The sequence below is a fragment of the Cucumis sativus genome, chromosome 6 (assembly GCF_000004075.3).
Source record: "Cucumis sativus cultivar 9930 chromosome 6, Cucumber_9930_V3, whole genome shotgun sequence".
Taxonomy (NCBI): domain Eukaryota; kingdom Viridiplantae; phylum Streptophyta; class Magnoliopsida; order Cucurbitales; family Cucurbitaceae; genus Cucumis; species Cucumis sativus.
The window spans coordinates 30,096,842-30,120,397 of record NC_026660.2 but is presented as its reverse complement, the minus strand read 5'-3'; the positions used below and the strand labels follow the sequence as shown (position 1 = coordinate 30,120,397).

Sequence of the window (23,556 nt, the reverse complement as noted above, 5' to 3'; positions counted from 1 at the left end):
GAAAAATGTCTTAATCCTTTTTTCAGCATAAATCCAATTACAAGTACGTAATCATACTTACCTTCCATTATCCCTTCAAATTGATCACTAATTATCTATATTATTGTGTTGTTGTGTTGTACTTTTTACCGATTTATACAATAGTTTTTCATACGTATCTTTTCTTAAATAGAGACTTTAGTTACTTATAGAATGAAAAAACACACACACGTAACGTTTATACATGACACGAAGATTCAAATTGTTTGAAGGTGAAAAGAAGAAGATGGTTTGCAAAAGGGAAAACCTACTTATTAGGTGTGATTACTTCTATTAAGAAATCGACAATCAAAGATAAACATATCTATTACATGTATCATTAATAATGAATTTACTACGTCCATAATATGATTGAGAGATGAACGATTTATAATTTGAGATAAATGATCGTATTATAAATTGATCAAAGGAATGAATAGGGATAAAGAGCTCATCTATATGTATATACATATATAGTGCAACTCATTTAAACCCTAGAATCAAAATTGTAATTAAATAATGAAAGTACAAATATAATTTAGATTCCATACATATGTGGGTCGTGGTCACTCGTATCTATCGTTAGCTAGATGACAAATTCAAAACATTCAAATAGGTTGTCGATAAGCATTAATGATCTAACAATTAACAAGTCAAGTTGGACATAGTGTGAACGTATTCAAACAAGTACATAGTGTGAACGTATTCAAACAAGTATTTCTAATTATTTAAATACGTCTAGAAAATAGTATAACCCAAAAAACACAAATACCAATATATTAAAACACAAATTGAAATCTAAATGATTTTTCACTAAGACAAATAACTATTCTCTCATCATCATTCATCCACATTTGTTTTTCTCTATTGTTATTATAAAAGAAGATAAGAAATAATAGGTCTTGGTGATAGTTATCCCTTAGATGTTCTGATTGAAAAATAGGAAACTCCTATCATACAATTTGAAAACGGCACCCAAATAGATAGATTGCTTTTACAAATGGGCGGTTAAGAATAATAACAAATTATGAGTTTTAGTATGGTATAATAGTAAAAATAATTTAAAATTATTATAATAGCACAACATAAAGATTAGAAAAATAAATAAATGAAATAATCTCTCCAACGTCTCTATCCAATATAAAAAGTACAATTATTTACCTCAACCTCAAATACATTGTAATTGAAATAACATATGTTACATGAAAAATTTCTCACAAAAACATTAAGTTCAGAAAATTTTACATCAATGAGAAGATTCGTCTCATGCCTACAAAATTTAAAATCTATTTCAACGTCCAACAGATGCAATTCATTTGAAATGGGTAATTGCAAAATTGAGACACATTCAATCAAATTAATGGTTTGACTCTACACCTGTAGAACAACCATAGTCGAAAGCTTTAAGTTGAAAAGGAGAGCATTGTTGATATTATAATAAAGATGAAATCATGAAATTATACCATAGAATTCAAATCTTTTATATACATATTAGCAACATACGCATCGGCGAGTTCATTCACTCAAATCGGTGAGTACTTCATACATTCGAAATTCATTTGAGTTCTTCTTTCTTGTTTGCAATAAAAAAAAATTCTCTTTCACACTGTTTATGTCTGGATCTGCTATCCCTATCAATCTCTTTCTTTTCTTTTCTCTAATAAAACCTAAAAGAATAATATTCAAATAATTGCAAAAATGTGCATAATTAAATTCTAAAATTTAAATTCAAATTGTTATTAAAAATATATATTAAAATTTAAATTCAAATTTTTATTACAATTTATATATTATGTGTTATTTAATAAATTGTTTACGATGTAACAAATTTGAAAATATTGTATATATATTTGCCATTAGCATAAATCTAGCAACAAAATAGCAAATTTAGTTAACATTTACCAAACTTGAATGTTGTTTACAAAATACACTTCTTTAATAAAAGAGACAATAATTTTTTTTAATAAAAATCAATCAAAATAAGTGTACAATTTGAAATATAAATTAAAATAACTATGTATTATCAAATAAAAAATTTTAAACTAATTTAAAATATAAATCCTATGAAAATAGTGGAGTAGCAATTGCTATTATTTTAGGGATTAGATTTTATAATATTTGAAATGTAAGGAACGAGGAATAATTGAAAATCTTTTAACAATTTATTTTAGGAAAGCTTTATTAAACCTAAGTTTTATAAATTAAATAAATAAATGTTAATTAATTTGGTTTGAATATTAAAAATACAAAAAATTGTTATGAATTATAGACATATATTTAGAAAACAATATCGAAAATATCTTAAATTAGTTAATATTTTCTAAAAGTTTACAAATACACTATATGGTATGATACTTGGTATATCATTATTTGTATCAATATATAACAGACGTAGTATACTTTTTTATTACACATGCATAACAAGGATGATTAAAAATAAAACGTTTAATTAAAATAAATATGAATATTAACATAATTAAAAAACACAACGTGAAAAATAATTATTTGATGTAAGAGGCACAGTAAATTATATTTTTTAATAAAAATAAGTGTATAATCTTGTAGTGATGAAAAAAATTTTATTTTTAAATTATTATTGATCATACATACTACTTATTATCTTATAGTTTTCTTTAAATAACTTGAAATATAAATAATACAAAATGCTTAATTTATGTTTGCTTCAAGATATGATGTAATATTTGAAATCCAAATATTGATTAAGTATAATGATTTGAGATTAATTGAAATTCTCATGACAATTTTTTTATTAACATGTTATTAACCATAGATACTATGTATTATTATATGAAAATAATGAATTAGTGTGATTGTCATTGTTTTAGGATTAGATTTCATAATATTTGAATTCAAAATATTATGAAATCTAATGAATGAGTAACACTTCAATTTTTTTTAGCAATTTTGTAGGGCAAATCTTTATTAAATAAATGTTAATTAATTTGATTTAAATACTAAAAATTTGAAAATTTGTTGTGATATCCTTTTTTTATTGTTTCTCTTCTTCACCTAATGATATTATTCAAAATTGACATCTCCATTTGGAATGATACTCTAAATTTAAATTTAAATGGGCTTTATTACGCTTTGAACCGACTGGAGAAAAGGCTATATTAGGCCTAATAAGACCAAGGCCCAATAATGAAGGCGAGGACACTATGGGCCGTAAATGGCATTGGCCCAAAAAGTAAGTATCGGTTTGTTTCGTCTCGGACTCTCGGGGAGTTGTTTGTTCTTTCTATGCTCACGAAGAGATTAGAGAGATTGAGTAAAGGGCAGATTCGGAAACGTAATGGGGGCAATAACGACGGCCGTGATAGCAATCGGAGCGGTGGTTGCAGGATGGATCACCATCGAAATAGCTTGCAAACCTTGCCTGGAGAAAGGTCGGGAAGCCATTGATCGTTCTCTCAATCCTGATTTCGATCCTGACGATGAAGTCTCCGACATTCGTGCTCCTCTAAATCCCAACCCCAATTTCACGCCAGATCTTGACCATACAAACCCTAACCATTCATCTTCCACCACTTCCGAGGTCATCAAGGCCGTTTAATTTCACCATCCTTCTTTCCTCGTAATTAACGGGTGAGGCATTTTGTTATTCTCGTGAATCGTATTCCGGATTTTAGAATCTTCAGTTCGGGTTGAGGATTTCTCTTTTGAATTGGGTCTACCCATTGCTGCTTCAAGAATGGTCAACGGATTGCAGTGTAAAAATTTCTTTGTTTTGTTTTGCTTGTTCGATCTCTAATTCTTTTTAATATAGGGATGATCGGAACTGTTTTCTTACTAGAATAAATGGAGTGTATAAATGTTTCTATATTATGTTGTAATTTAAAGGGGTTTGTGGTTGAGTGTTTAAGCTTAAACTTACTTGCTCGATTCAACTGAAGAAGCTGACTATGATTGGAATTCAAAACCTTAATATGAGTTTCTTTGAATATTTTTCTGAATAACCCAAAGAGTTAAATTCTGTTCAGAATTTGGATTACTGTTGTGTTTTAAATGATTGGTTTTTGTTTCTTTCTCTTCATCTTGGGTTGCTGAGTGATTATGGTGATAGTTTCATAAGTGTGTAGCAAATGTGCAATCTGATGGCAATCAAAGCTTAGGGGTGTTACAACATTAACATTGTGTCATCCATTAACCCCAAGAGAATCTCCGATCTTCATGTGTTTGAATTTGATTCAAGCTGTAGGTTGTTGGGAGTTAAAAGATTGTATGGAGCCGAAGGCAGTGGGTGAGTGTTGGTGTATCACTGTCAAAAAGGGAATGGACTTGTCGTATGGTCAATAGAGAGGAGCTACTAATTTCTTGTAACTCAAGCTCGAGATTTGGAGAAAATTTTGAATTTGTATTTGTATTTTTTGAAAAATTTACAAATTTCGAGAATATTTGAAGAAATGTTGACATTGTATGTTTGAATGATTATACTTTTGTTTATCCTTTGAAATTTCTGTGTTGACAACAAATTTCGAAAATTTGATGTGCCTACGAAACTGCCAAGTCAATGGTGTTGGTTCTGTGAAGCTAATGCAGTATCTGCCTTTCATTATGAATATGATTATGGTTATGATTTATGAGTCTCAAAGTTAAGGAAAGACAATAGCATGTGATATGATATTTATAAGCCATAAGGGTTTGTTTCGACTTTGAAAACTTCTGCCCATTTGACTCAAAATTACTTCCTAAATTTAATCAAGTTTTTTCCTCCTTCAACTATGTCAAGCGATATTCGAGAATTTGAAACTTCAACTCAAATAAATTAAATTCTAATCTGAGCCTTAAAACATTTAGAATTAATTATATAACAATTCTCATTTCTTTACTATTATACCTTTATTTGTTATCATTTTTATTATGTGTTCTTTTGTCGTAACAATTTTTTTAAAAGAATAAATTTGTATGTTTTCTCGATGATGATAGACAACCTAACCGTGGATTATGTGTGTCTTATTCTCCCATTGAACTTCTTGATTTTGATTATTCTTCGCTTTGATTTTTACCATTAAAATTTGTCTATAGTGATTGAATCATTCTTCCAACTTCTTATCTTTCGTTTGCCATTTTGATTTGGATTTGATTGATTGTGGATCATTATAATATATTATCATTGATAGAAGTCTATGTATTAATGATAATAGAAGCATATCAATAATGTGTTTTTATTGACATGCTTCTACTAATATTGTTTCTATCAATGATAAAAGCACAAGTACTACTTCGTCAATTGCTAAGGGGTTGTTTCATGTGTTGTAATGTATAAATTCGTAATGCAAGTGTAATCCAAAGCTTATGTTTGGATGGAGCGTTTAATTTCTATATGAATTGATAGACTACTTCTATTGCCGCCTATCACTAAGTAAACTTAAACTAAATATTTTGGACATTTGTATGAGTCAAATTTCAAGTGTCAATTGATCTCAAGTCCCGTCATTGGATCATCTCTTTATCAAGTCCAGAAAGTTATTATAATAAATTGTTATTGAACAATTCTATACCAACTCCAACCATTAATCCATCTATCCAAACATTTGACTCTTTAAAAACCAAACCAAACCAATCAAAACATTTTCATATATATTATTGCAAACTTTTCTTTCTTTCGTCCATCTATTTTGAAACACTCGTATCATCATTAATTATTATATAGTAAAGAAGAACCAAAAGTTTATTTAATTTCAGCAACAACTAATATTAATAATAATAAACAAAACAAAAAGAAAAGCTTTAGGTTTTTGCGTGAGGGAAACATATCTCTCTAGATAACAATAATTAGATTAAACAGATCAAAGAAATAATAATTCAAAGTTATAGAGACTCGTGGTTAGAATGAGAAAGCCAAAAATTGGGGCCATATTGCATTTATTTAGGCTATCAAAGTCAAGTCGGAAGTCGTTCGATTTTGTTATGAGAATAAATTGGGATGCAACTTGGCCGATTGGACTCATCATCATCATACTGTTTTCATTTCTATCGTAATTAGCCTCAAAGTATTAACACATGAATAGAATGCAAAACACTTTTCAAATATATCAATATTTAGATCTTAAGTGTTGATAGAGTCAAATATTTATGGATTTAATTTTTTTTCTTTCATGAATATTGTTATATACTTGATTGTTACATTATTGTAATTTCTGTAAAACTAAAGGATAAAAAAGGAAAGGTAATGTAAAGATATTGTTATTTGGCAATGGTAGGGTTCGTAGGAGTGTCAATCACAATCATGCACTTGCATGGGGTACGAAACCACGTAGTATTGTACGTCTCCAAGTTGATTATTTCAAAATCAGTATTATTCTTTGGCAATGGCGTGCTTCCTTTGACTCAGTCAATGCTCTCCACTTTTTCAAAACGGTCAACTCATTTTACTCTTTATATATATATATATATACACACACAATAAAACGGCATGAAATTCGTAGTAGAAGAAGCAGTAGCCTCCTCCCAAACTACACAAAGAAAATCAGAAATGGGAAACTCTAAGAAGACGGCGGAAGTGAGGGTGGTGCTAATTGAGTACCACCACATTCAAACCGACGCTTCCAACTTCAAGTCCGTCGTTCAAAGTCTCACCGGAAAGCATTCCCCCGCCGCAGAGGACGACGGAGGAGAGATCTGCAGGAAGAGGCAGAGAGTGGTGTCTCAGAATAATAATCATGAGAGTATAACTAATATTAATCAAAGGGTTAAGATGATCCACACCAAGTCGTTTAAGGACTTGGACCGCTTGCTCGCCCTTGAACTTCCTTCCATGGAAGATCTTAACTGGATTCTCACTGATTAATCTTAACTCATTTCATTATACATTGTTTTTTTTTCCCTTCTTTTTCCCAATATCCCTTTGTAACATTCTTCATTTTTTCATCGGGATTTTTTATTATTAGTGTCGTATTATTTTTCCGTTTTATGAGTAAAATTTTCTTCTGCTATCCATCCCTTGAAATCAAAGCTCTATTTATATTTTGTGTGGATGAATAGTTTAAACATGGCTCAAATGCTATATATGTTGCCCACTTTCTTAGAACTTTTACTTACCCCATTACAAGTTCAAACAAATTTACACCATGAAACTACGTTAAAATGAAGGTTGTGATTGAGAACGCCAAGGACAAAAATGAAAATTGGTTGATAATAAAAGATATTTAATTTTGAAAAGAAAAACGATAGATGTCATTAATGTGTTTCACTTTCAAATGTCAGTGAAGACAATAAAGAAAGATGGAAATAAATAATAATAATGATAACAATAATAATAAATGTTATTAAAAAATAGAGAAAAGAAAATTCTTAACTTAGAAGAAGAGAAGAGACGTGAAGGTAAAAAACACACTTCGAAAATTGATGACATCTTCACTTAAGTTTTTGACTGTGCTAGATAATTCAAAAGGAATGATTAATTATAAAAAATCGAATTAAAAATATACTTTTTATTAAGGTTTAAATGACTAATTTGAATATAGTTTATAAATATAACAAAATAACAAAAAAAAACCATATACTAATAAGTTAATTATATTGAATAAATGTAGTTGAAACAGTTGGAGGGACGTATGGTCAGTGTCAAGGTTTCATTTTCCTTTTAACATTTGAAAATAATTAGACTTCCAAATCCAATTAATCAAAATTAAATAAAAGGACATTATTTTTACACGCCATCACTAACCGACGCCTATGGACTACATTGGATCGTAGATCCATTCTTTCATAAGGCCCAATAACGGCCCATTTTAACAATTAGGTTATCATTTTTATATTAACAAAAAGATGACAATAGAAAATGGATGAATAATGCATGAGATTTATTTGTAAAAGTTATATATATATATATATATATATATATATAAATGTGACCTTCGATTCTCAGGTTCACCGTCAAAATTGACTTTGATTTTCATTTAAATTCTTACCAAAAATTTAAATCTTACTTTTTCTTTTGTGAACACAAAATCAAACCTCCTTTTTGTGCAATAAAATATCCCTACAAACCATTATCTTATTTTCCTCTAATAAACCTTCTTTTAATTACAATTTAATTGGGCCCTAAGAATCCCACCCAATGACATGGAGCCCACGTGGCAACTTTAGACAGAAATAGTAATAGAATTTGGGATATGTTGTATTCTTATCAACAAATAAAAAACCCCACAATATAATTCAATTTAAAACTTTATTATATTGGCTAAAATAACCAATCTTCCTTTTCACATCCCCCTTTTACATTAGCTTATCTTATCACATCATCATCATCATATATATATAAGAATATATATCTAAACCCCTAAAATAATTAGGCAATTTTTCTCTTCCCACACTTCCACTGCTTTTCTAAACACAGATATAGAAACCTTAGAGTACTTTATTTTTTTTCCTCTCTCAAATAAACAAACGTAGGTTTTAATTGTGGGAATGAAAAAAGACTGAAAATGCTAAAGTTCTAATTTTAGTATAGAATATAATATTGATTAAATGATGTAATATTAAATGCTTTTGAATTTATCGTTAGTATAAGATGAATGATATTAGAATATATGTTACTTGTTGGGTATTATTTGTTTGTATTTCAAAGTTTTACAATAGAGTGGAAGTGTTAAATGATTAATATTAAAACTATTTTATTTTGTTAAAAGAAAAATTAGCGATTTTATATTGTCTTTAAAGGCTGCTACAAAGACGATTGTGAAATGTCTATTCTCAATTGCATGCATGCATGTTTATTAAACTTTTCTAAATGACAAGCTTTAGATTTTCAAAGGTTAACTTCATCTTTTTCACCCAAAATTTTGCCTTTTAGCAAAAGAAAAGAGAAATCTACTTTATCAACATATAAATCCATCTTTCTCTTTTTCTCTTTTTCTCTTCTCTTTTGGATCATAGAAAAAATAAGGGAGAGTTTATACAATTGACTACTTTTAACCAAGTTGGCTCGGTTCACTAGTTGATATTTCCTAAATAATTTAAGATAAATGTACGTACTAATTCTTATAATAAATTTAGATACATCTTCTAGTAAAATATATATATATATATATATATATATATATATATATATATATATATATATATATATATGTTGTTTACATATTTATTTAATATTATTATTTTAGTACAACAAACGTGGGAGAGAAAATATTCACATAGCTTGCATTAATACAATTAGGGTAATTATCAATTTATGGAGAGTGCTTTTGTTAAACCCTAGTTTGAAAAACAACACTTTTTTTTTCTCTTAATTTTGTTGCTTGCAAATTCATGAATTTTAATAATAAAGAGAAGTTAAGGTTATAGACCTATTAGTCATTTTTTCTTCAAGTTCATGACTTAAATGTGTGTATATATGGGGGAGAAATTAATGAAATCAAATATCTCCCTTTAATTAAATAAATTGTAAAAAAACTTTGGTCCTTGTATTATAAAATAAAGAATAAAAAAGAAGATCAAATAGTGGTACATTATCAGTATAAATCTAGTTGAAGCAACTAGATGTTCAGTTGGATGGTAATGGGTCAATTTCAATTTGCACCATATATTTAACTTTACCCCCAACCATCAAAAAAGAAAATCACTTTCTGTTTGTATGCATCTTTTTATGCCAAATTGCATAGTAAAAGTGCTTCACCAAGGGCACTTCCCATGGGGATCACCTCGTTTTTAAACATAATCTAAGAGCACATAGATTTGTATAAACTCTATTAATATGGATTCTTGCATTGCCATAACAAAATTTATAACTTTAAATGTATGCCATAATGTCATGTTTAATAAAAGGAGAAAATTAGATTACACTCATGACAGATATAATGAGCCTACTTTATTTGACCCTATGGAAATTAAAGGGTTTAATTTATGTATTTATTCCAATGGAATGAAGATATATACCAAACAAATTAAAGCCACATAAGGGGAAAAAAATTAGAGGACTTTACACATATGTTTTCTCTTGTAATTTCCACATCCTTATCCAAATATCCAAAGCTAATTAAAAGGTAATTACTTTCTAAAAACACTCATCCTTCAAATATGGCCACCAACTAATTTATTATTTAATGAAGAAAAAAAACGTGTATTTTTGTATTTGTAATATTGTAGAAAGCATCCATTTTAAACCATCTTTTTATCTATTCAAATTAAAATTTGACCCATTTGCATGAATCCCACTTTCTTTGCCTTACTCTCTATATACTTTTGATTAAATAAATTCAATTTTCTTTGCTCATCAAATCATTCATTAAGCTATTCTTAGTTCAATGACCACAATCACCTTAATTTGTTTTTAATCCCTATTAGTCCTACTTAAATAACTTAATTAGTTATATTGTGAGTGTAGCGAATAGATCTTAATTAGTTGATTAATTAATTCAAACCCTTCTTTTGTCCTTCACGTGTACAAAAAAGTTGCCTTCTTTTGTTCCAATAGTGGCCTCCTTTTGGATTATCATCTCTCAATTGCTATTTTAATTTTGTTTTAAAGTCTTAATTATTGTTTAAGTAAAGTCACCTTGGACCATTTTGGTATTTGGGATTGAAAATTAAGACATTACCCAACCATCAACTAGTTGGTGTGAACTTGTAAAAAAAAGTTGTAATACCTTATTAAGAAATCAACAATCAAGTTAGAGATATATATTATATATATATATAAAACTAATTAATAATTTAATGTGTAATGTAATATAGAAACATAATATATAATGAGTCTTACGTCATAATTAAGATATATGCATTATCACTTTCATATATAAAAATATCAAAGGATCTCAAGTCCCTCTCTCCACTATTTCTTTTCCATGTGATAGCCATGCATCATGACAACAACACTCAGCAAATTTAAAATGTAATCTCAAACATTAAAGGAAGTCAACTATTTAGTAATGGGGTGAACTATGATTTTAATAATCTAATTATTACTCAATCTACTCTTCTTTATGGAGATTGAATCATTTCCACAATTTCTATTTATATTAATAAATATATAATATGTGCTTTTGTTTAGGTTTTTTTTAAAGATACTGTCTCTAATTTGTATCTTCCAATACAAGATTTTTCTTCTCTCTCTCTCTCTCTCTTTTTTTTTTTAATGATTTCTAGCCACCTAATTAGTGTCATTAAATAATACAACAATATTTGTCCAATTTGCAAAAAGAAAAAAAAAATCAATGGAGACCAAGGAGGTGAAACTATATGATGCAATTTGATGAGACTTAAACTTTCACTTAAATTGATTGAGTTTATATATATATACAGTGAAAACTTAAAATAATAAGGGAGAGATTTGGTAGGCTATGGGGGTTTTTGCTCAATTGCTTGTATATGAAGAAAGGGAATTATATTGAAGCTTTTATTGGCCCCATTGATGATGGAAGAGAGATGGAAAGAGACAATCCTCTCTCCAACCAAAACACATTCTCAAAAGAATTAAAGTTTTCTTTTTTAATAATAAGAAAAAAGAATTTGTTCAAATTTTACATTTATATAAGCCTTCCATTATTACACCCAAATCCCAACCCACATTCTCCCAATGCAAACCTTCAACACAAAACATACCCCCAAGAGCTTTTCAAAACATTCCCACCATCTTTTTCTCGACTCTCTCTTTCTCTCATTGCCATGATCCATTTTTTTCTTTTATTTTCTCTCACATTTTCAGGTATATACATGTGTGTTTGTGTGTGTGGAGATCAATATATTTATATAATAATCTTTTCAAGTCTTTTTTGTGTATTGATATATTTTTTTTTTTTTTTGGACAGGAGTTGAATCTCTAGGCATTAATTATGGGCAAGTTGGTGATAATTTGCCACCACCTGATAAAGTTCTTGAGTTATTGACATCTCTCAAGATCTCAAAAGTAAGAATTTATGATACAAATCCTCAAATATTAGCCACATTTGCCAACTCCAAGACAGAGCTTATAGTGACCATAGAAAATGAGATGCTAAGTCAGCTCATGGACCCTCAACAAGCACTCCAATGGGTTGCAACCCACATTAAACCCTACTTTCCAGCCTCTCGCATTACTGGAATTGCTGTTGGGAACGAGATATTCACTGGAAATGACACAGTGTTAATGTCGAACCTCGTCCCGGCAATGATCAACATTCATAATGCTTTAGCTCGATTAGGGTTAGGGTCATACATTCATGTCTCAACTCCAACATCCTTAGCCGTTCTTGAGAATTCTTTTCCTCCATCAGCTGGTAGCTTCAAAACCCAGTTCTCAACTTACATTTCACAATTTTTACAATTCTTATCAAGCACAAAGGCACCATTTTGGATAAATGCATATCCATATTTTGCATACAAAGATAACCCTAATAAAATATCTTTGGATTATGCACTTTTAAATCCTATGTCATATATGGTTGATCCTTACACTAAATTAAATTATGATAATATGTTGTATGCACAAGTAGATGCTGTGATATTTGCAATGGCAAATTTAGGGTTTGGTGGAATTGAAGTTAGAGTTTCAGAAACAGGATGGCCTTCAAAAGGAGATTATGATGAAATTGGAGCAACAGCTGAAAATGCAGCAATTTATAATAGAAATTTGTTGAGAAGACAATTGGCGAACGAAGGAACTCCATTAAGGCCAAATATGAGACTTGAAGTTTACCTTTTTGCTCTTTTTAATGAAGATATGAAGCCTGGACCAACCTCTGAAAGAAATTATGGTCTTTATCAACCTGATGGAACTATGGCTTATAATGTTGGCCTTTCTGCTTTGTTGAGTTCTTCTTCTTCAACTTCTTCTGCTTCTATCTCCTTGTCTTCTTCTGCCACTAAGGTACGTACCTTCACCTACACTTTGTCTTTAGTTAGTGCATGTTTCCTTGGGAGCGATTTTGAAAAGCTTGAAATCAATTTGAAACATACATTTCTCCACTTAAAATCAATTCATTGTTTAACTTACACATAAAAAAAATGCATTTTCAAAGCACTAAAATTGATTTTGAGGAGTAAAAACACTTTTCAGAGATTGATTTTGACGGCGAGAGGACCCTAAGAATGTCCAACTAATTCATACTATCCAACAGTTTCTCATAAAAACCAGTTGAAGAGCTTTTGACCACGCCATCGTTTGTTTGTGATAATGGCAAATAATGAACCTTTTTCGCGTAGTACCAGAAATTTTTCGAGCAAAATTATCATACATTTTTTAGTTTCGATCATGAACATTGTTTGCATTTTTTTTACAATATAGATTGAGAAAGAAGGGGAAGAAAGTAAACAACTTTTTCTTTTGTAATATGGTCATAAGAAAAATTCCAACTTTAATGGTTTTCTTTTTCTTTTTTAACAGACAATATCAATGGAATATAAAAGCTTAGTGTATTGGATGTTCGTGTATTTGCTGATTAGCTTGGAGATTATTCTGACGAGAAGACCACTTTATTTAGAAGATTAATTAAATTAAATTGGTGTGGTTAACAATTAATTTGGAACCTAAAACATTAAACCATTTGATTATTATTGAAGCAAATTAATTAAAACCCATCAACCATTTAATTAACTTTAGTTTATTAGTGTTGATCATTTGGTGTAAAATTCAACCAAAAACAAAAAGGCCTTCATTTGATTCTTCATTAGCCATATATATTAAATTGTTCCATCATTGTGTATATATAGCTCTCTCTCTTTTATTATCTCATGTACGTAAACCCAAATTAAAAAGGCCTTGTAATTCCAATATGCCATTCGTTTAATATAATGTTATATTGTTATATTGTTCTTCTCCCTATTATATATACTCTTTCTATATTTAATCATTTCGCTTTAATTATAATTATATAGTAATATTACAACCTTGTTTTGCTCACATCTTTTTTCGTAAAGAAATATTAAATAATAATAATAGAAATATAGAAATTAAAAGAGATAAGAAAAGAAATGTCCTCTTTCTTCTATGCTACGTGGAATCCACATGGTTCCCTCTATATCAAAAGTCACTTACTTTTCATATTCCTCTTTCTTGGAATTTTAAAAACATATTCATGCAATAATCAGCAGTCAAATCTTCGTTGAATAACTATTGAATATGATTTTATTAGTCGTTGGCTTTAAACTTAAAATCTCATTCAAATTTACACTGATATGATGGTAGTGTATTATGACTTGCAATAGTCCTTTCTTACATTACATTTAATTTACTGTATCTCGTCTTAATATAAATAATGTTTCGAGATGCAATATGTGAAGAATATAAAGAATGGAATGTGAAATGAAAACAGGTAAAGTGTAAAGTTAAAAACTTTGTATAAATTTGGTGACTTTTTATTATCCTCAGCAGACGACTGGTCGGCAGAAGCTTTATTCTTTTGGGCAAACCCTAACCGTCAGCAAAGCTTCATTTTGGGCATCCTTTTCTTTCTCTTTTGCAAATATAAAATCTTCTCCTTTATTTACTCATTGGACCCCCAGAATAAACCTCAAATTAATATTGAAAAGATACCCAATAAAATATATTATTGTTTTCACATTTCTCTTCTCTTCAGTCTTCAGTACATGACCATTATGATTATGTTTTCATATGTATACTCTGAAACTCCTTTTCTTTTCTCTTTATCAAGATGCTCTCTTTGTGAAGGGTTTCAGTTTCACACTATTATAAGAAAATGAACTAAATATTTTGAAAGAAATTGTCACGTATTCATAAACTATGATACAATAATTTAGTATTGAGAAAAGAAGTGTTGAATTTTGATGAAGTATAGGTAGCTGATGAGTCATCGTAGTGGATTGGTGCGTCAGATAGAGGGACCCTATTTTAAACACAAATCATCATGTGCTTCTGTACGTTTTAGAGAGAAGAAATAGTGAGTGGCAAATACAGTCATTGCCATTACATATATCTATCACCTTTTGGCCCTATATATATATACATATTAGACTGCAATATTATGACCGTCATTTTAATCTTTTGAGAACTTACTACTTTCTTTATATTGATTTAACGTAATACCAGAATGAATATTTGACTTGAAACAAACAATTGAAGTTTCTTCAAAAGAAGAAGAAACTCAAACTAGGCTTTGCAAATTGCAAATTGCAAATATAGTTTAGTTACGTTGTTGCTTCTTTAACCTTAACATTATTACTGTGCTTTCAATATGTACCTAATATCATCTTTTCAAGACAAGAAAAAAAAGTTATGTTTGATATGATTCTTGTAATATCTTCAACATTTTCGTTGTTTCTTAATAGTAGTTTACCTTTTCTTTCTTCCTTTTTAGCTTTGGGTTAGTTTTCGAGTTTTTTAAGTAAGTGCGGGGTTTAAGAAAGAATTTTGGAATATATTGAATATTCGATTGTCATAACGCTCTAAGCTTTAATTTTAAGTTTTTTGGTTGAGTGACAATTTGATAAGGTTTCGATACTTTTTCTTGTATTAGAAAACTTTGGATTCAAGATTGTTAATTAAATCTACCTGCTTTCTCTTTCCTACTTTTTTGAATCCATTTCCCATTATTTTCAACATCAAAAAGATAAAGAAAAGAAAAGATATATATCATATGAAATGTTATTATAAATGCTAAAGTTTCTTCCCTTCAACATAATCATGCAAAAGGGTATAGGTTACAAAATATTTTCTGCTTTATTACAGACTGAACAGCTTCACATAGAGATAAATGTATGATGGTGGGTGTTGAGAAAATAAATGGAAAGAGAAATTAGGGTTAGTGAGAGGAAAGTGATACCTTTAAAATATACGACTGTGTATATATATATATGTTTCAATTTAAGGAGATGTGACAATAGAATATGTACCATAAATCTTTTTGTAGAACTTTATTTTCTCCCTTTGAGTGGAATGGGGTTTGCCTCCATAATTTTTAAAACATTTAAAAATATTGTTTCATGAATATAAGATAGAGTAAAGTGAAAATAACAAAAGGGTTAAAAATAAAATTGAAAAATATAAGTATTACATTAAAGTCATAAATAAAATTTAATTAATAATGCGATACTTGGTTGAAGATTCATATCCTATATTATTTAAAATAATTAAAAGAATAGAGTTTCTAATTTTAAAGAACTCTTATTATCATTTTTTTTCTTTCTTTCTTTCGTATTAATTATTATGAGTTTACGTGTAGGAGAATATATGTGGTGGTAATATTACAAGAATTCACTTGCACTATGCTAACATTATCATTATAATTCATAAAACTTTTCAATTTCTTGAGATAATAATATTCTAAAGTAATTTATAATTATTCTCCTACGTATATAATACATGTGGAGGAGGATGGATGATGATGATGCTTTCTTCAAGGGCATACATTATGATTAAACCTTGCTTTCTTCTTTAATTATGCCCATAATCGGCATAATTAGATAGAATCATAGAGATAATTAAAGTGATATTATCTTTCACCAAAGGAAGCTTGTAACCTAATTCACATAGAATAATACTTTTTATTCTTCCCTTATTAATAATAACAATAACAATAACAATTTTCAAAAGAAGTACAAATAAAAGAATTAATAACTAATTTTATTGGGTTTTTTCAAAAATTAAAAAATATATATATATGAAAGATAAATATTTTAAGCTTTTTTTTCACATACACAATCTTATCTCTAATAAACTTAAAATAAATTAGTTCATATTATGCAATAAATTTTGTGGTTAAATTAAAATTTTAGTTTCTATAATTGAAAATGGAGGAGGAATCGTGATTTGACAAAATATTTACTATATGTAGTAAAATTTCAAATTATATTGATAATAGATATTAATAGACACGAATATCAATACTGGTGATAGTATTATTGGTGTCTATCCGCAGTATTATTGATAGACAATGATAGAGTCCATCAGTTTTTATTATTTATAGAATTTAAAATTTTGATATGGATCACAAATATTTTAATTAATTTTGTTATTTTTAAAAATGTTCCAAAATTTAATCGCATTATTTTTAGGGTTCAGGGTTGATAGAAATTTCATATAGTCTCTAGCCAATTTACAGGGATTTAATCAGATCATTAAGACTAAACCTTAGTTATAAACCCTAAATACAAATTTACCGCCTAACATTTAAAAAAAAAATCTAAAATAACTTATTAACAATTGATTTCACTTTAACATCACAAATCATGTCAATATATGATTTTGGTGAAACTTCCAACTCACCTTTCCATGTGCTTAATTCAAAACTAAAAATATTTCCAAATTAGAGATGATACCCAAAAGCAGCAGCCTGAGATGAAAGCACTCATACCTGGAAATCAAGAAACATCCCAGTTTCCCTTATTTGTCACAGCAACAACACAACATCATGAAGATGACAGACAATAGACAAGCCTCTTTGTATTTAAAGTAACTTAGTTTTGTCATCAAAGTCCACATCTTTCTATCTTATTGTTATTGGACTAAGACATGCATGTTCATGATAATGCTACTTCTCTTCCTCATACAAGGGCTTTTGTCTATCAATATTAGCTGTCTATCAAATCTCATATCTATCCATAATAGTGTTTACTTGTCACATCAATTCTGCATTTTGATTTGACAAAAAGGTAAAACTCTCACATCAATTAGATATGAAAAACAATAACATCAATAAAAGAAAAGAGTCCATTACAAGTCCCACATCTACTAATAAGACCAAACACAGCCTTTGAAGCTTAATTGCCTGGGCAAATTTGATCTCATTTCTCTGATTAACGAACAAATCAATGAGAATGAGAATTTGAAGTGAGCATATAATTTTAAATGTAGATGATACAGTTATAAATCTACTATGGTACTAGTAAGTTGGAGATTATTATGTTGAAACACAATTCAATGCTTTTCCTTGTAGTACAGCACGCCAAACTACCATGGCACTTACAGAAAGGCTGCCGAGAGGGATAAGTCAGGGCCGCAATTGACTTCCGTAGTCGGCATTGAACTTTTCATAGCGGGGAGCATCCAAATGAGCTGATGGCCGCGTGTTTCGTAACGCAGTCTGTATGTCAGAGGCTGTGATTGGTCCAATTTTGGGTAATTCTGCGGTCATGAAGATTTATTTAATGTCAGATCTGTTTGCAGGATGGTATAGAGAAGAGGACTGATCACCAATTGTTCAAGCCACCATGGTGCTTAAATGTATTTTTAATTTCTAGATTGCAGATCTAATCCTCCAATGTTAGAGGAGGAAAAGACTTGAAAGGCTTCGCCATAGATTCAAGGAGAATATCAAGGTTACTACTATAGAAGTCTATAGAAGGGAATTTTTTAGAGAGAATGGATCCATACTTAGAAACGAATATAGGGAAGAAAGAGAAAAAAAATGCGTTTAAAAATTTCCATACCTTCTTCAGGCACTACTCCCTGTTGATCTTCAGGCAGCTCATTTTGCTGTTCTTCGAGTTGGGCCATTAGGCGGCGTAGTGGCTGCATAGCAGCCTCTTTGCATACTAATCTAATATCAGAACCTGAATATCCTTCTGTTCTTTCCATCAATATATCATAAGGAAGATCCTCATCTCCTGGTTGAGGAGGAAGAAGTTCTTCAAACATAGCTCTTCTAGCTTCTGGTTCTGGCAGAGGCACAAGTATCTTTTTTACCATGGTCAAAGGAGAATCACTTGGGGATATTATTATTCAAATGTGGTTGAAAACTTGAGACTCATCCAGCAAGCTATCATGCAGATGGAAGTTTTAAGTAAAAGAAAAAAAGTCTGAAAGTTATTGTAAATTGGAATATTGTAGCAGATTCTCAATCAAACTCCTTTTATTCAAGTTATTGATTTTTTTTCCTTCAACTCAAAGTCCTTTTACCAAGTTAGAGAATGTTGAAAGGAAATATGGGAAATGTGATATGGTTGGCAATGGGCAGAATTGACGACTGTTTTGGGGCTCACTCAAGAAGCAAATGGCAATCAGTTTGATCACTGTAAAGATATAAGCTATAGATCTAATTATTCTATCAAAACAAAAACTACCATACTAAGAGGATACTCTCTTTTCTAAACGACGAAGCATGGCTGCATCCAGTTCCCAAGGAAGATTCGTGGCCGCCAAAACAAAGACTAGTTCATCTGTCTGCATCAACCCATCCATCTGAAATCCAATCCAGTAATTAATATTTGGATAGGCACGATTAGATGAAAAAGATTCTAAAGTGATTTCTTAATCGGTCAGGTCAAACACAGATTTCTTCAATAGGATGGCTGGAATTTTGACAGGCATTGGGAAGCGGAACGGTGAAATGCAACAAAATTGCCATACGAGATAATTTAAGCAATATTACTTTAATAAACAACAAACAGCTAAACTATAGTTCATAGGCAAGAACTTGTGAACATGTGAAGGGTTCAAATAGAAGTAAGTGAACTCTCTTTGGATGAAGTATAACGATGGGGGATACTATATAGAATTGTGCATTATAATATTTAATGGAACAAAGATAGAACCTGAATGAGCAACTCTGTTTTCAGACGCCTACTAGCTTCATGTTCACTGCGTCCTTCACCACGATGACTAATTATTGCATCAATTTCATCAAGAAATATAGTAGACGGTGCATGATGCCTAGCAAGCTCAAATAAGACCTTGATAGATTTCTCCGAGTCACCTATTAAAGAAATTGAACTAAAGATAATTTAATTTAATACATGAGATCCACGCTAGTTTAATGCGGACACAATATTGAATGGATCATGGACAGTAGGCAGAATACGTAGAAAATAACCAGACCAATGGTGCTGATTTTCAGAGATCATATTTGGCAAAAAATAACAAAGTATAGAATTTGAAACTGTAAATCAAATCTTCTAAAATAGTAATCTTAAAAAGAAATTAGTACTTCAGTTTTACAGCATTAGACTTCCAATATTTTATACCTGTATACTGTAGTCTTAAAAAATTTGTTTTGGCCACTACAATGAATGATCTTTATTTCCCACCACTTGAGTACAGAATTTTGATGGTTTACTTTAAACACATAAAAGGGCATTTTGTTTACTTGATTCAAAAAACAAATATTCAAAATTCAAGTGTTTCAAATTTTTTGTTACAATTTCATATGTTTGACTAGACAAATTGGGAAAGAATAAAACATAAACAAATACTCTTCATAGGTGTCATACCTCGCCACTTGCTCACTACAGAAGAAGCTGAAATATTGAAAAATGTTGTCTTGCACTCTGTTGCAACAGCTTTTGCAAGCATGGTCTGAAAAATTAATATGAAAGGTTATCTAAATAAGGAAAAATAGACTACAAAATCTTCATTACAGCTAAATTAGCAATATAAGAAAACTCAAAATAAAAGGTGAAAAAGAAAATCTGAAAAAGCGACAAGGCTGAGATACAGTTTCTCAATTTTCTCAATCATTTTGAGTGCCTTTACAAGAAATATCCAATAGGTTAACTTCAAATATCCAATATCCGGGTGCTAGTTGTTGCAAGAAATATCTATTAAGTGACAAAGACTGGAAAACACTCAATTGTACTATGACTACAGCCATTCTCAATCATCTAGGTATTAAGAGGAAGGCTGTGTAAGATGCTACGGCAGAATTCCTGAAAAAATGAATTTACAAGCTGGTTCAAAGAGCTTGTAAGATCACTTTATGGGCAGTTTTTTTTTTTTTTTTTTTTGAGAGGCCATTAAGGCTTAGCTTTTAAAACAGAATATTGCAGCTCAAACCTACATACCTTTCCCGTTCCAGGAGGGCCAAAGAGGAGGATGCCTTTCCATGGAGATAGGAGACCCCGAAAATAACTATAAAGGAGATATGTGCATTATATAAGGCTCACGAAAACGCACAACAGGAGGGGAATTTCATACAAAGGCATATATATTTTTGGTTGAATGTCACAAGTCAACCAAGAAATTTATATTAACCATCAATAGAGAAGTAAATAGAAAAACCTAATTTCTTATTATCCTGACAACAGTTAGTTAAATCTATATCATTGTTAGGCCATGGGAAAACTTTTGAAAAGATATGGAAACAGGTTGCCTGACAAAATTAGCATTCAAAAATTTTGATTGAGGGGGTAGTAGTTTTCAATTTTCATCTAGGAGCTGTTTTGTTTGCATGTAATTCAGATGCTCGGCACCCTAGGATGCTTGGAATCTTGTGTACTTTTAACAGATATATTCTGGATGGTTAAATATTATATAAATTCAAACTAACATGGTTTATTTAGTTTATATATTTTTTGAATTGAAACTTTAATACTAATTTAACTTGATTTTTTTCTATAAATAAGTTGTTTTTTAAGTATAGTAAGTTTTTCTTTCATACAACAAATGTGAGATCGGAACATCCGACCTAAAGCTACGGAGTAGATGTCTATAACAACAGAGCTACTATCAAATAATGCACTAATGAAAAACTCACCTGGGGTATTTTATTGGCATGACCACTGCTTCCTTAAGCAAGTGTTTGGCATGTTCTAAACCTTTGATGGTTTCCCACTTAATATCTGGATTTCCACGTATTATATCTCTGAATAAGGCAGTGTAGGACAGTCAGGATGCCTAAAATTGTTGATAAAATGATAATGAATTTGCTAAGGAATCCATATGTTTTCAATCATTAAAGAAAACCTCAGTCGATGTATAGAAATTTGTCAGTTACCTAGCAATCAGCTATGTTGCGCATTTCTGCAGATTCCAATGGAGGAAGCAAAGGCTTCTGTCTGATATGGTGAAAAATAAAAATAATAAGAATGATTAGGCACAAATTAAATTACAGGAAATCACTAATCCTTAAAACAAAAACTCATTTGAATTCAAGTATGCAATTCTGGTTTAATTTGTTTTCATATTGATAGTTTTTTCAAAAATTTCTAAGCTAACTACAGTTTCTACTGATAATCAAAAGTTCAAATCTACGATAGAAAAATCACTAACATAACTAGCATTTAATACAACTCAAGAATGAGCATCTTTCCTTGAGAGCATGGTGACACACAGTCAGGCAGATGTTTCCTTTTCTTCCAGATTTCAGATAAAAGCATCAAATCTAAAGAGAGTAATGAAACCTAAAATTTTGTACATAAATCCGTCGACAAAATTTGTATCATCTTGACGAAAAAACATGCCAATAGTTTTCATTGCTAAGAACATGTCAAGCTACGTTATCAAAGCCTGCCCTGAGCGCCATAAGATTTTTTTCTATCATTTCTACTGCCAGGCCCAACTGAACTACAGCGGTTTCCCTAATGAAAAGAAGGATATAATTGTTAACAGAAATTGATAGAAACAGCATACATAGTCACCGTATTACGGTTGGCCACAGCTCCAGGTGCAGAACTTGAATTACTCTGCTTCAAGACAATCAACAAGATCAAATTGAAGGAGTCATCAGCAGTTTACCAAACTCAAACAGTCAACTATTGTCACAACCGAAAACTCAAATGATTACCTGCAACCGAAACTGCTCGTAGATGGCCAATTCAGGCCCGTGCGCAGTTCCATTTGCCGCTGTGCCCAAACTAGTCTCATTTTTCAAAGCCGAATTGGATGTCTCACCTTCCCGAGACTTCGACTCCTTCTTTCTCCCAAATGTGGAATCATAGAACCTCTTGAAATCCTAAAAACAGAAGAAGAATGAAAACTAGCAAAATCACAAAACGTTGATGAAAAACCAGAATCAACTCCAACCAAAAAGAAGAAGAAGAAGAAAGAAGAAAGAAGAAAACTACAGCGCAGAAATGACACGACATGCTAAACAGAAACCGATGAGAAGTCAACAGAGGTTAAATAAAATAGATGATGAAACTAGAGAAGGTAGAAGAACAAGTACGAGTAAAAAAAAAACGTCAACCAATACACATAAGCGGTCCAAGCATGGGAGTTGAATAAAAAATTAAGCATAAGTACAGCTCCTACAACATCTGGATCCTCACAAGAAAACAAAAACAGTTGAAGAGGAAAGTAAGGAGTGCCTGGAACGTCCAACGAGTTGAAGCAGAATAGTCCTGAGCAGCCATTGACGGTGCTGCTGCAATTGAATCGGAGGAGGTGAAAGAGGGGGGGGAGATTCAAATGTTGCAACAGTGGAAGAACAGCCTCTCCACTTCAGTTCAGCCTCTCGATTTGAGAAGCAAATAGAAGTTAAGAGTGACCAAAAAGAAAAAGAAAACAAAAGGGACTGCCAGCTGTCAACAGTCAGCAAGGAAAGAACTCTTGCCTTTCTGCCTTAAACGTGTGCTTAATCATGTGGTAGTTTATGTGTTTAAATAATAATATCAATATTAAAATAAAATCTACTTTTAAAATTAGTTAAGTTTTAGTCATTAATGTTCAAATTTAGTAATATATCTTAAATTAAGTACCTTTCACACTAATCTTATTGAAATTGATTAATTAATCGTAATAATTTTGATGCAAATAAGTAAATATGAATTGATTAGGAATTAATTAGGAGCAGCACATATAATGGGGAAGCCTACCATTTTAGGCAATTACAGAGTTTTAAAACTCATATTAAATACAATGTAATAATGATGGTTTAGTTTAACTAACCCAAATTACCAAGTATTAGTTGTGAATATTAGGTATTG

The 23,556-nt window shown here is 30.3% G+C and overlaps 4 protein-coding genes across 10 annotated transcripts; 2 read left to right on the top strand and 2 right to left on the bottom strand.

Annotated features, from left to right (window-relative positions):
• The first annotated feature begins 3,264 nt into the window (after positions 1-3,264).
• Positions 3,265-4,492, top strand: LOC101212042. Its single transcript, XM_011659991.2, has 2 exons — positions 3,265-3,624; positions 4,238-4,492. The coding sequence occupies exon 1, from the start codon at positions 3,332-3,334 to the stop codon at positions 3,590-3,592; it is 261 nt and encodes an 86-aa protein (XP_011658293.1). The 5' UTR covers positions 3,265-3,331; the 3' UTR covers positions 3,593-3,624; positions 4,238-4,492.
• Positions 4,493-11,456: 6,964 nt separating this feature from the next.
• On the top strand, positions 11,457-13,783 carry LOC101214778 (glucan endo-1,3-beta-glucosidase 11). 2 transcript variants are annotated; one of them, XM_011659989.2, is made up of 3 exons: positions 11,465-11,689; positions 11,793-12,829; positions 13,346-13,783. In XM_011659989.2, the coding sequence occupies exons 1-3, from the start codon at positions 11,650-11,652 to the stop codon at positions 13,448-13,450; spliced, it is 1,182 nt and encodes a 393-aa protein (XP_011658291.1). In that variant the 5' UTR covers positions 11,465-11,649; the 3' UTR covers positions 13,451-13,783. The 2 variants fall into 2 exon arrangements, with proteins under 2 accessions (XP_031742536.1, XP_011658291.1); XM_031886676.1 differs by having other exon boundaries at positions 11,457-11,689; positions 11,793-13,783.
• Positions 13,784-17,556: 3,773 nt separating this feature from the next.
• LOC101214533 (katanin p60 ATPase-containing subunit A-like 2) lies at positions 17,557-21,511 on the bottom strand (the record flags this gene model as incomplete). The annotated part of the gene is made up of 7 exons (XM_031887059.1): positions 17,557-18,040; positions 18,346-18,592; positions 18,995-19,096; positions 19,450-19,610; positions 20,125-20,209; positions 20,695-20,761; positions 21,387-21,511. Coding segments are annotated over 7 exons (921 nt in total), but the record flags the coding sequence as incomplete, so codon positions are not given.
• On the bottom strand, positions 21,415-23,204 carry LOC116404731. Of its 6 annotated transcripts, none has more exons than XM_031888079.1 (5): positions 22,939-23,204; positions 22,416-22,583; positions 22,262-22,314; positions 21,627-21,687; positions 21,415-21,494 (listed from the first exon to the last, which is right to left on the bottom strand). In XM_031888079.1, exons 1-4 carry the CDS (start codon positions 22,981-22,983, stop codon positions 21,627-21,629), a joined length of 327 nt encoding a protein of 108 aa, XP_031743939.1. In that variant the 5' UTR covers positions 22,984-23,204; the 3' UTR covers positions 21,415-21,494. The 6 variants fall into 6 exon arrangements, with proteins under 6 accessions (XP_031743939.1, XP_031743935.1, XP_031743936.1 ...); XM_031888075.1 differs by having other exon boundaries at positions 21,421-21,494; positions 22,262-22,317; positions 22,900-23,204; XM_031888076.1 differs by having other exon boundaries at positions 21,421-21,494; positions 22,900-23,204.
• Between the last annotated feature and the right edge of the window lie 352 nt (positions 23,205-23,556).